Raw genomic sequence first — 12,774 nt, 5'->3', positions numbered from 1 at the left:
CTTGGCCTAATTCAACCCCAAAAGCTAGTTCATGAGGCGAAGATTGTCTAAGATTATATGGAGACCAAGAAACCCAATTGTCACCGATATGGGACTCAACCCCCGTCCCCTCATGCCCAGGCTTGCAAACTGCAAACTGGAGCGTGGACAGCTTAAATGGGGGCCTAATATCGATAACAATAAATTGGAATGTGCCCGACTCGATATCATGATAAATGGACATATGCCTAACTCAATCCCAAAAGCTAGCACATGAGGTGAAGATTGCTTATGACCATATAAGGAGATCAAGAAACTCAAATTCCACCGATTTGGGACTCAACAAATAACACATATGATCGAGAAATGTACCTGAAATCTCATGGAAGCCCAATAGGTAAGAAATTAAATATGTAGAACTATGAATACTATCCAAAGTAGCTAAGGGTGCTTGATAATATTCCGTTCTTGTGAGTCGAACCAAGATTTAAGGTTTATGGGTTCAAATTCTAGGCATTTTAAGTAATTGGATTTAAAATTAATAATTTGTACAAATTTAGTTAAGAGACACATAATTTGAACCAAAGCTACTGGATTCTGTTGAACTTATGGCCGATACGCTAGCTTCACCCTTTCCCGTGAAAGCCTTTTTCAGTAGTAAGATATCCTCAATATACCCTCTGCTTTATCTTAATCTGCATATGTGGAAAATATGGGGACATGTATACAGTCCAATCTCTCTTAGACATAGCTTATGTTGGTACTAGCAAAAACAACCAATGTTTGATTCTTCACTTGAAATCAGTAAGATCATAAATAGGGAACAATATATAGGATGGTAGTTAACGTAATGTCTGGATTAAAGAAATGTACATGAGTTGCTTCTGTTCTTGTCATTACAGAAAACCAAAACAAGAAGAAGAAAAAAACCCAGGAAAAACAGAAGAAAATCTTTGTCAGCCTCACCAGAGAACATAATTACAGGAAAGCAAACGTTAAAGGGAAAGCAAAACCAATTTTTCTCTGTTGGTAATAGTTGTTTATAAAAAGTATAACTACACCATAAAAGTGCCTAGCTATGGTGCTAGTTCTACTTGCTTTTATTCTCAACGCTGTTGTTTCCTGAACTGAACTGAGGAGTTGTAATGGATATCGTATCGACAAGACTCGAGTCTATATCAATGTCAATTGGCACCACAGAAGGCCACACAAATGCTGGTTTAAATGGTGGAACTTCTGGTGCTGGTACTGACCCTGATATAATTTGAACTACCGTCTGTGTTTTAGGCCTTTCACTAGAAATTGGATGAGAGCATGCCAAAGCGAGAAGTAACAATCTCTTTGCTTCTTCAGCTACATAATCATCCCCGAGACTCGTGTCAACAGCTTCGAGGATTCTGCCATCGCGATGCAAGTACCAAACCCAATCGGCAAATAGTTGAAAGCCATTAAATTTAGTTCCAGGTCTTTGGCCACATACTAATTCCAACAACACTGCTCCAAATGCATAGACATCAGAATGTTGAGTGGCTTTTCCAGTGTGGAAACATTCTGGTGCAATGTACCCCATCGTGCCAAGCACGCCTTCAGCCTCAGCATACGAGGTCTTCTCGTGGTCAAGTGCTCGTGCCAGGCCAAAATCACCGAGGCGTGCATTGAAGTTGGAGTCGAGCATGATGTTGTTCGCCTTAAGATCGCGATGGACCACTTTCTGCTCAAACTCATCATGTAGATAGTGCAGAGCTGAGGCGACGCCTGAAACAATCTTACACCTGACTTGCCAGCTGAGTGGCTTTTTATCTGGCCCTGAGAAAAGGTGTTTGTCTAGGCTACCATTTGGCATATACTCATATACAAGTAGTAGCTTCCCATGCTTGTGGCTCCATCCTGTCACAATAATATATGATTGTAAGATGTTTATGTCTGTATTGCTGTTCTCATCAGCTTGAAGTAGCACAGTAATTTCCTTGAAAGTCAATAAAAGTCTGCTAGAAAGGCAGATAGTATAAATGTTTCTGATAAAAAAACACAGTCTGGTGCAGTAGGCTCCCACTATGTGCAGGGTTCAGGGAAGGGTCAGACCACAAGGGTCTATCGTACGCAGCCTTACCCTGTATTTATGCAAGAGACTGTTTCCACGGCTCGAACCCGTGACTTCCTGACCACATGACAGTAACTTTACCAGATACGCCAAGACTCCCCTTCATTTCTGATACTATGATAATAGTTGCAGTAATGTCATAGATGTGATTAGCTTCAAACTGATACAAGAGTTTCACTTCTAAGGTGAATTTCATATTATCAGGTCGCCTAAAAAAACAACAGATAATCGTTTATAAAATGTGCAATCAATAACCTGGAAAATAACCTAGATTACCTGCTACAATGGTTAAAGTACGTTGATAATGTAAAATTCTTAGTACTGTTAATGTATACAGGTTAGATCCTTGATACAATAATAATGGTCTATAAATTTATCCAATCAACAATAATGAACTGTAAAATGCTAAGGATATCAAACTTTGTACATGGCAAAACAAGTTGGGTAGTAGTGCTCCAATCATCTTTTTTGTAGGACCTAGTTTTGGAATATTTAAACAGGTCTCAATTATGATGTATTGTTGTAGGGTCACCCCTTAGTAGTAATTGGAGTTGATTGCATTTTGAAGCAAATGTCCAATTCAGTGGCTATGATGTTGATATTAACTTTTAGATAATACCAAATTTGTCACAATAATTGACATTTGAATGAAGGTTGATTTTCCAATGAAGCTTCCTTGATTCTTACTGAGAAAGTATAGCAGAAAAAAAATGCTTTCACTAAGGTCAAATGCATATTTAGGATTTGAATTTTATAGGTTCAGATTCGTAATTTTATCATATCTCATTTAATTTAATAGATTTTAAATTTATTATTTATACATATTAATAAATTTTTTGGGCAAAAATACGAAGTATGAACGAAAACTATTGGTTCAGATGAACCCGTAGCCTCTACACTGGATACACCCCTGATTAAAGGGCAACCCGGTGCATTATGTTCCCGCTATGTGCGGGGTCCGAGAAAAGGCCGGACCACAAAGGTCTACTATACGCCCTTACCCTGCATTTCTGCAAGAGACTTTTTTCACGACTCGAACATGTAACCTTCTCATCACATGGCAGTAACTTTACCAGTTACGCCAAGGCTCCCATGACTATGACTTATAATCATATATATATATTCATGGTCAGCAAAAAGGTTGAACCTCATTGCTTATATGTACACACTTTAAATAAAGTCTCCAAGAAATAAGAGGAGACTTAAAGATAAGAATGAGGAAAAGCTAGTATTCAAGGATTCCACAAAAAAGAAAATTCCTGTTCAAAACCATGATTCAAGACACTAATGATCTCATTGCTGATTTCAGAGTTTAAAGACTAATCTAGAGCACATTTTAAGCTTGTGCCTAAGAACAAAAAATTGTACATAAGAACCAAATAATATCCGGAATCTACTAGTATGACTAATTCAAATTGGCGCCGTGTAGGACTAATTTAAGGGAAAAGCACTCTTATTACGGATTACTCCATTTTCAAAGCTTGAACTTGAGAACTACTTGCAGGGGTGGAGGGAGGGTGTTATTTACGGGTTCAGACGAACCAGTAACCTTTTACCTTTTTCTTAGACTCTATATTTGTATTAGAAAATCTATTAAATATGTATAAATACTTAATTGCGAACCCAATAACTAATTAACGCGTTCGGTTGTAAATTCAAAATCCATAAAATTTAAATTCTGGCTCTGCCCTGACTAACTAGTAGAGAAATTGACGTGGGGCTATGTTTGAAATTGTTGGTAGAGAAAGCAAAAAAGATACTAAAGGGAATGAATCAGTGCTCTTCTGTCTTCCAGCCAAGAACTTAACTATTAAATTTTGGATTTTTGCTCCAAGAGGGCATTATTATTATTTATGCTAGCAAAAGTAGTTCTTGCATTCGAGTGATCATACCCTACAAAGGTTTGGCTTTAGATATATTTTATTCGTTTTAAAGATTTGGACCATTTTCTCCGATCACATCAATGAAGTCTTTTTCTATAGGATTCTTTATTTCATCTCAAAAGAAAGATAATTCAATATTTTTGCTTTTATAATTGTTGTCTCGATTACTCCTAAATCCTATCCACTATTGACCAACTTTTAACATAAAGTTATCCCTTACGCTAGAGGGATAAGGATGATGAGGCGCATGAGAGGACCGTTCAACCAGTGCCCCATCACACATGGGTGTCTAGTTGGGAAACAAATTATCCCAGAATTAATTATTTCGGATTTAGTTATCCTACTCTTTTATAGGGGTAAAAATAACATTACAATCGCGAGATAACTAATCCCGAAATTATTTATACCGCGATTTTGTTCCAACCAAACATGAGATAAACTCATCTCAAATTTAATCTTGGGACTAATTATCCCTTAATTATCTCTGGTACCAAAGGAGCCTTAAGGGTTTTTAGACAAAATATAATGTTTTCAACATATATATATATATATTTAGAATTTTACGCGACAAGAATTTATAATATAAATATGCCTACAAATGAAAAGAACCAAATCCTCAGGAAATGTTAGAAGCAAGATTTAGGCCCCGTTTGTCCATAAATTTTTTTATTTTTAATTTGTTTTAAAAAAAATGTATTTGTCCGTAAATTTTTGCAGCGAAAAACCCACTTTTTCAAAATTTTAAGAATTTTTTTTTCTCCCCTCACAAATCTGCAACATTTTTTCAAATGAAATGCATGTCCAAATATAATTTCAAATTCCAAATACCATTACCTAGTTTCGAATATTACTTTTTTTTAAAATATTGTCACTTTCAAACTGTTGCAAAAGCTATGGCACACCATTTTTGACGCTGTCATGAAAGCTCTTAAGTTTCTTTCCACTATCTTATAGTAAAGACTTATTTTTAAGAAGAGATGAAGTTCATGCACCATGTTAACAAAATTCAACTCATGTTTCAATTGGCTTAAACTCGTGATGTTCTAGTCACGGCAACAACTCTTAGCGTTATGCCAAGTTTTCCTTAATACTAAAAGTAAAAGTAGAGTGAAAAAATACTTACCAAGCAATTTGACAAGATGTTTATGCCTGAGACGGTTGATAATGGTAAGCTCAGCCAAGAAATCATCCTGACCTTTCATACTTTCCCTTGAAAACCATTTCACTGCAATTTCCAAACTTTCACCAACTAAATACCCTTTGTATACCACTCCAAATCCCCCTTCACCTAGCTTGTTTTTTTCATCAAAATTATTAGTAGCTTTCTTTAGCTCCTTAAACTCAAAATCTCTAGGCATTCCAGGCAAACTCTTAAGTGCACCAAGTATATTTGACTCTGAGCTAGCAGCCTTTTTCTTGTGGTAATAGTACCCCAAAAGTGGTAACAAAATCAAGAATAGAACAAATAATGGAACCCCAACACCTAAACCAATTGTTAAGTATTGATTTTTTTCTTGAAAATACTCAACTGTAAAATTCCACCTTAACACACAATTCAATTGATTAAAATTCCCCGTTGAAGCAGAAAATCCAAAGTATGATTCTTGATTCACAACATCTCTTAAATCAATATCATGTGATAATATTGGATTCTTTGGTCTAGGTGGGGTTGAGCCATTTTTCTCAGCTTGTTCTGCTATGTACACATCAAGAACTTTCTTGATACCATCATATTGTACCCAAATATTGTAAAATCTTGCACCAATTGGAGCAAGCTCAATCCCATGTTTGGTTAAAGATTCAGACCTTATAGATTTAATACTATGAATATCAATGCCAATATGGTTATCATCAATGTCAAAATCTTGCTGAAAAGTGTCGAGCTCAACCGCGACAACTCTATTAATAAATTTCCCATCTGTAGTAGCATTTGTCAACCCTAAATACTGCCCTTGACTATTTGGTGGCAATTCCAAATCAGGAGAAATCAAGAAAGTTAAACCTTCAGCTGCAGTTTTATTATCTAGCCTGTAAATGTTTATAAGAAATGAAGAGTTGAAAGATGCAACTCTACTATCTTTTGATGACGTGTCACCTTCCCATAATTTGAAGGATTGTTTCAAGAAAATTCTACCTGAATTATTGAACATGTTGTAATGAGAGTTGGCTGTATCAGGAGTTACTTGTAGAGCTTGGTTGCTGATTTGTGCAGGTTCTTTAATTTCCAAGAATGGAATATATGTATGGTCAAAGGGATCTCCATATTGTTTTTCGAATTTTATTAGCTTGGCTTGCGATATGGATTGAAGACAACAGAAAAAGATGAAGATGGTGTTGAGTTTTGGTGTCAAAAATCTCATTTTTCATGTAGTGAATAGAACTATAGAGAAGTGAGAATTTGGAAAATGGAGAAGAAAGAAAGATGAAGGAATAAAAGAAGCCTTGGGGCACGTTGGGATTTGCTCTCTTTTTTTGGAGATGTAAATAGAATATTGGAAGAGGCAGACATACAATGATAATAATATATGGTGGTGGAATAGTTGAAGTTTGAAGTTTGAATAATTTTTGGCTGTGGTCTCATAGTATTTCATGTGACTACCACGAACTTGCCCCACTCCCTAATTTTCTTGCAATTTCATTAGTATTTTATTACCCTACGTATCACCGTTAGTAAATTGTCTCATATTTGTTATTAACCCTAATAGAGTTTCAACTTGAAGTACAAAGTAGAAGGTAATTTTAAATTATAATCAAAAGTAGATGAGTAAAAGGCATCCCGATGCACCACATTCATGCGGCCGAAGGGCCGCACCTCAAGGGTGTGACGTAGACAGCATATTCTAATTCAAGCATTAGTAGTTGTTTTTACAACTCAAACCCGTGACCTATATGTTATACGAATACAACTTTATTGATGCTCCAGAGCTCGATGAGTAAATTCAAACATTTTTCTTGAAGTATTTTGACACCTAAAATTCACTAGGTCCACACTAGAGTTCCATTAAAATCAAGAGCAAATATTGAGATGATTCTATTTTTAGTACATCACATTCCTTAGTATTCACCAATCACCCTCCTTCTGCTAATAATGGCCAGAGTAGGCTGGTCCAATTGCCACCTTCCTTCCTTCTGTCTTTTTATTGGAGAATAGATGGTATTGGTGGCCAACTCCATATTATCAATATCTCAATATTCTTAATAGCAGATTTAGGATTTTTAATATGGGTGAACCATTAAAAAAATATTAAATAATAACTGGTATCGGATCGTTTAGGTAAATAACTCAGCTTTTAACTAAGTGCACTATTTAGCTTTTTTGGAGTATGAGAACCAACAAATAATATTAGATTAATTTTAGAAATTTTTTATATAAAATACGTAATTTGACGAGACCATAGTTTTGCATGCACATTAATTATACATCATTCTAGATGGTACTATTATTATCAGAGGTCAAACTACTTCCTTATTATGATTTTCTAAAAATTCTTTTAATATTTTTAAACACAAAGGGTAATCTGTCATTTATTTTAGGAGGGGAGCAATAATTTGCTAACCGAGTGCGGATAATTTTTTTTTCCTTGACTACCATTTAACATTCCAACTTCTAAATTGAAGGCCATTTCTACAGGCTCGTACTCAACAGTATTTCAAGCGTCTCTATAACTTTTAAAGAAAAACAAAAAAGAAAAACATTAGTCTAATTAAAGAAAATAATGAGCTGTATTGTACTATATTTTAAGTACTGTCAAACGGTAAAACCTCTATAACAAACTCATTTGTTTTGGATTTTTTTAGCTGTTATAACGAAGAGCCGTTACATAGAACATATATTATAGCATAGCATGAAAATTAGTTTCATAAAAAATTTGACTTTTATAGCGAATAACTGTTATATAACAATATTGTTATAGAAAGGTTTTACTGTAATTCGATAAAGTGATCAAACTATTGAATATTGGCAGTATTGTCACTCACTCAACTCAAAGTTTGCCACATGAATTATCATTTAAATAGGTAGCTGCCGTAGCCTATAAAGAATTCAAATCCAGCACATGTAACTTTAGTACTGCTTAGCTTATCAGTATCACACAAATCATATAATAATACTATATTATAAATTTATATTTTCTGAACAATTGGAATTTAAACCCCTTGCTGCTGCTGTTGCCTCTCTACTAACCCCAATATTCATGTTGGCAGGCGCTTCAATCGCCCCACACAATATTCTAATATTTTCCATGTAGGGTATGTTGAGTTTTTAATTTTATTTTATTAATCTTGGTATTCGGGTTATTCTGCTCGCACCTCAACTAATTTTAGATACCTGTTATCTCTCATTAGCACACAGATATCAGGTAAATTTATTCAATAATTTCATAACTTTTTAAACCAAACATCGTTAGAGTTCTCATTTTGGTTTAAAGGGGCAGATAGTGAACAACTTTGCGTGCAGAAGCTAGGGCGTGGGGTTGGGGAAAATAAATGAGATGCAAATTATTAATTCATTTACTAAAATTTATTCAAGTTAAGGCGTGTCAAAGATTATTCGTGTATTTAAGATGTACTAATCTTAGGGTATGCGCTTTGCGCGTGAACCTCATTTCAATGACAACACAATTTAAAAATCACATACATTACTAAATATGTTTGAATTATAAAATAAAAATAAAAGTAAAATTGTAAGTTCTTGAGAATGATGAATGCTGATCATATTTAGCTTGGTAGCTCGAGAAAGGAAGAAATCTTACCCCCATAGAAATCTTCTAGCCTCGTTGTATTTCAATGACTTAAATATTTTTGTATATATATATATTAATATTAATGCTAGAATATATAATCTGGCATTAGAATACGTGCATTGTGCTTGAACCTATAATAATGAGTATAAAATTAGATAAATTAAAGAATGTGTTTGAGATATAAAATAAAATTAAAAATAAGTTTAAGAAAATGATGAATATAAGTCTAAATATGTTTGACTCAATTTACTAAAACAATAGATCATAGAGATATAGTTCAAAATTAAAAAGTATGCAAACTTAGGAATTTACATTGATTAAATATATCAAAGTAGAAATACTATCTGATATTTTACACTTCAATACCATACAAGAGGGGAGTGATTTGTGTGGTGTCCAATTTTTCGCTTAAATTGATTATGGAAGGACCTGGTCCTTCTAAGTGTTCCTTAACTTACTATTGCAGAAATAGTAAATGCGAAAAGTAAAGAATACAAGTATTTTATGTGAAAAATGCCTGGCTCAAAAGGTAAAAAAATCACGACCTACTTCCCAGTAGGATTTTCCCAAACTCTTCACTAAATCACTAAGCCAAAAACTGCATTTACAAAAACTATTTTGTAAACCTATGACTACCTCTAATCCCGTTGTAGCAAACAACCTCTAACTGTTGCGACAACTTCAAGTTAACTCTAACTTGAATACTCTGAGTCTCTGTTTTAAAAGGTAGAATTAGGACTCACCTGGGGCTCGCCCTAGGGCGGAGCACTCGTAAAACGCCCCTGGGCTTATGTGTGGGGCTTAGTTCCGTGAGACTTACGCTTCGGCCATCGGGGCTTACGCCCCGGACATGCCCAACACCCAGCGTACTGGACTCGCCTAATAGAACTTTATGCAAGTGTACGTAACTAACCTTGTAAATCCTCAAATTTTCTTAATAAATCCTTAAGTATTCAAAATTACTTTTTTTTATTATCATAAATCATTAAATTGGGAGTATTTTATGTCACAATTAAAATAAAAATTATAGTACATTATCCACTAAGACTGCTATGATAGTTAGTTTTAAATAAATCTGTCATTTAAAAAAATTATTTATTAAATTTTGTTACGTCTTTAATATATAATAGTCCATAATTTTTTTATAATTATTTTCCTAAATATTATTTTTTTCACGTTTACGAGATACAATAATTATTAATTTAATAGCTCAGTATTAGCTAGTAATAATTAGTTATCATAGTATTGTATGGTGAATTATGTGTCACTTTATTAACTTGTTGAAACTTAAAAAATAAATGATGCTAGAGAATCGTATTGAAATTGTGAATTATGTTTTTATATTAATTCTCTTTCAAATAGAAAGCATAATAAATAAAAGGGCTATTTTAAGAAAAATATCAAATTATAATATCGAAATTCTTTCAAGATTCATTAGTCCTTAAGAGATACATATAAGATTTTGTATCGAATACATTACTTTTGATGTTTGATTGTAATGACGTTGCAGCTAATTTGCATATTATGATATATGTCATACTTTTCGTATTATTCATAGTTGAATTATACTTTATAAGTATTTTAAATAGATTATTTGTTATAATTTTGTGATTTTAATAATTATTTTTTCTTTTATACTATTTTAAAATTCTTGAAACTAGTAAAATTTAAAGATCCGTGGGACTTACGCCCCATGTCTCAGGGTTTACGCCTCGCCTCGTCAGAGGTAAAATGTCTCGCCTCACGCCCCCGCCTTTTAAAACATTGCTCTGAGTACCTATTACAATTGCCTCTAGATAAAGCTGAAAGGTACAATATGAAAACACCTACTACAATTGAACTAGAATAAAAGACAGCCACTTGGAACTGGTTCTTCTATCTGGTTCATGTAGCTTCAGGTTTGCACACTTAATCTCATACAAACTGCTTGCAAAATGCCTTGCTATTTTGCTTTCAATTCCTGTTTAACTTCTGCGTTTGTGCATACCTATAAAATGAGAACATCCTACAATATACAGAGTTAGTAGATAAAGAAATAACTAGAGTTCTAATGCTACTCTTCCTTGGTGGAAGAGTTCTAGTTGATCTCAACTTCTAACTCCTTCCCTATCTTGGATAATATTCTCTTTGAGTAAGGAGTCCTTCTCCTTATAAATTATGCAACCTTTCCTATCAGGAGATATATGATCACATATACCAAGTTAAGTTTATCTCCTTCACGTGCATCCCACATGCTTGAGTCTTCCTGTTTTTATGAACCAGAGGGATGGACCTGGTTCATGCCTGAGCTTCCTTTGTCAATCTTCAAAACTAAACCTTCACTTGGGCCAACAAATTCCCTCTTTTTGATGATGACAAACTCTCTGCTTTACATAATCTTAGGCCCTGTTTCAGCTTAGCTCGACATCAACACAATGTTAGAAACATTTTCCTTTTTATCACTTATCATGAAGGACCAGGTTCATTAGGTTATAAACATCACTGTTCAAAGCTAAACATTTCTTGTTTAAAGCACAATTCCCCCCCCCCCCTTTTGGCATCATCAAAAGGTTGCATAAAAATGTGCAATACCCAGATTTTAAAACTTACTCATGGCCACTGAGGCTATGGAAAATGTAATCATGGATTAATCATCATTGATCATGCTAAGAATTTCAGCTATCAAGGAAATATAAATAGACAGTTAGAGCAAAAACCAACAGATTTCATCGATTTCATTGATAGGTGATATGATTCTTCCACAAAGCATAAAAGAAAATAAAAATATTAAAAACATACGCAAACAGAAAAACATCCCGAACTAGGTCTATGAAGGAACTACACTAGGCTAAGAAGTTAAGGCTCGGAAGAACTAGGTACTGGATTATTGGCTTGGAGAAGTTTCAGCATGTCATGAAGAATTCCATCATTCTTCTCATTTTCCTTTGCAAGTTCAGTTCTGAGAGCATCTCTCTCAGATTCTACCTCAGCCAACCTTGTCTTCAGCCTTGCTATCTCAGCCTCCTTTGCCTTACTCTCCTGCACCAAGGATCTGACCTACTATTGACTAAGGCCTTTTTGGATGGACCAGGTTCATCAAGAGTGACAATGACCTCATAGTCACAAGCAATCAGAGTTTTCGCCCCAAAGTTTGCAATGTGCCTCCTTTCCTGCCTTGGCATAACACATTTGATGACAAATTCAAATAACACCTTGTGAGGTGGCTTCATTGCACTCTTGTACACGGCCTTTGGCTGAGTTTCCTCCTTATGATCACTGAATTTTCTGGTGATTTCAAGGGCAGTAGGAAGATTTTCTAGGCTTGGACACTTAAGCTTTTTGTAGTCATTGTACCCCTCAGTAGGTACACCTAGAATTTCACCTAACTCCTTCATATCAAAAGAGATTTGCACCCCTTTTACCAGCTGGTAGCCCTTCCATCCTTCACTACAACATTCGCCATGAACTCATCTATTTCATCCCCAGCCAACCTGCCATCCATAAGAATGACCATGACCTTCCAGCCTTGCACTTCTAATTTTTCCAACAGCAGCACCATCCCTTCCTCCTCCAAATCCTTGAGGAGGCTGCCCTTCAGAATAGTTCTTTTTCCAAACTTGGCCATCTTGTCCACTTCACTATCTAATTCATCGTCCTCTTCTCCACTCCATTCTTCTTCTTCAACAATCTTTACTTATTTTGGTTTCACAGCAGACCTGGTCCTCTTTTCCAAGGTGGATGGTTCAGCAGACTTAGAAGTAGACTTCTTAGTGGAAGTCTTGGCTTTCTTGGGCTTTGGAGTCTGAACCTCCACTTCAGTAATTTCATCTTCATCTTGATGGACCAGGTCCATCTCATTCACATCAACAACCTCAACAGGCTCTCCCACTTCCTTCTTCCCTTTGTCCATCCGTTTCTTTTTGCTTTCTACTGATGCTTTCTGCATCTCTTCCTCATTCTGCTTCAGTGTGCTTCTTGTGGCTCTTCCTCATGTGGGAGGAATTTCAATACGGTCAGAAGAAACAACCTTCCTTTTCTTGTTAGCTCTTGCTGTGCCAAGGGTCTTTGTTTTAGGAGTTCTCCTTTTCTT

At 35.1% G+C, this 12,774-nt stretch overlaps 1 protein-coding gene across 1 annotated transcript; it reads right to left on the bottom strand.

The window, feature by feature from the left end:
* Nucleotides 1-790: 790 nt before the first annotated feature.
* On the bottom strand, nucleotides 791-6,500 carry LOC104237242 (probable L-type lectin-domain containing receptor kinase S.5). Its single transcript, XM_009791345.2, has 2 exons — nucleotides 5,087-6,500; nucleotides 791-1,866 (listed from the first exon to the last, which is right to left on the bottom strand). Exons 1-2 carry the CDS (start codon nucleotides 6,321-6,323, stop codon nucleotides 1,070-1,072), a joined length of 2,034 nt encoding a protein of 677 aa, XP_009789647.1. The 5' UTR covers nucleotides 6,324-6,500; the 3' UTR covers nucleotides 791-1,069.
* Nucleotides 6,501-12,774: the final 6,274 nt, after the last annotated feature.

This window comes from Nicotiana sylvestris, chromosome 9, assembly GCF_000393655.2.
Source record: "Nicotiana sylvestris chromosome 9, ASM39365v2, whole genome shotgun sequence".
NCBI lineage: Eukaryota > Viridiplantae > Streptophyta > Magnoliopsida > Solanales > Solanaceae > Nicotiana > Nicotiana sylvestris.
This window is presented reverse-complemented; position numbering and strand designations above follow the sequence as displayed.

Coding starts and splice junctions, on each gene's coding strand:
- LOC104237242 (XM_009791345.2), bottom strand. CDS start 6,323: ATGAGATTTTTGACACCAAAACTCAACACCATCTTCATCTTTTTCTGT. Junction 1,867..5,086: donor ACATCTTGTCAAATTGCTTG/GTAAGTATTTTT, acceptor TTATTGTGACAG/GATGGAGCCACAAGCATGGG.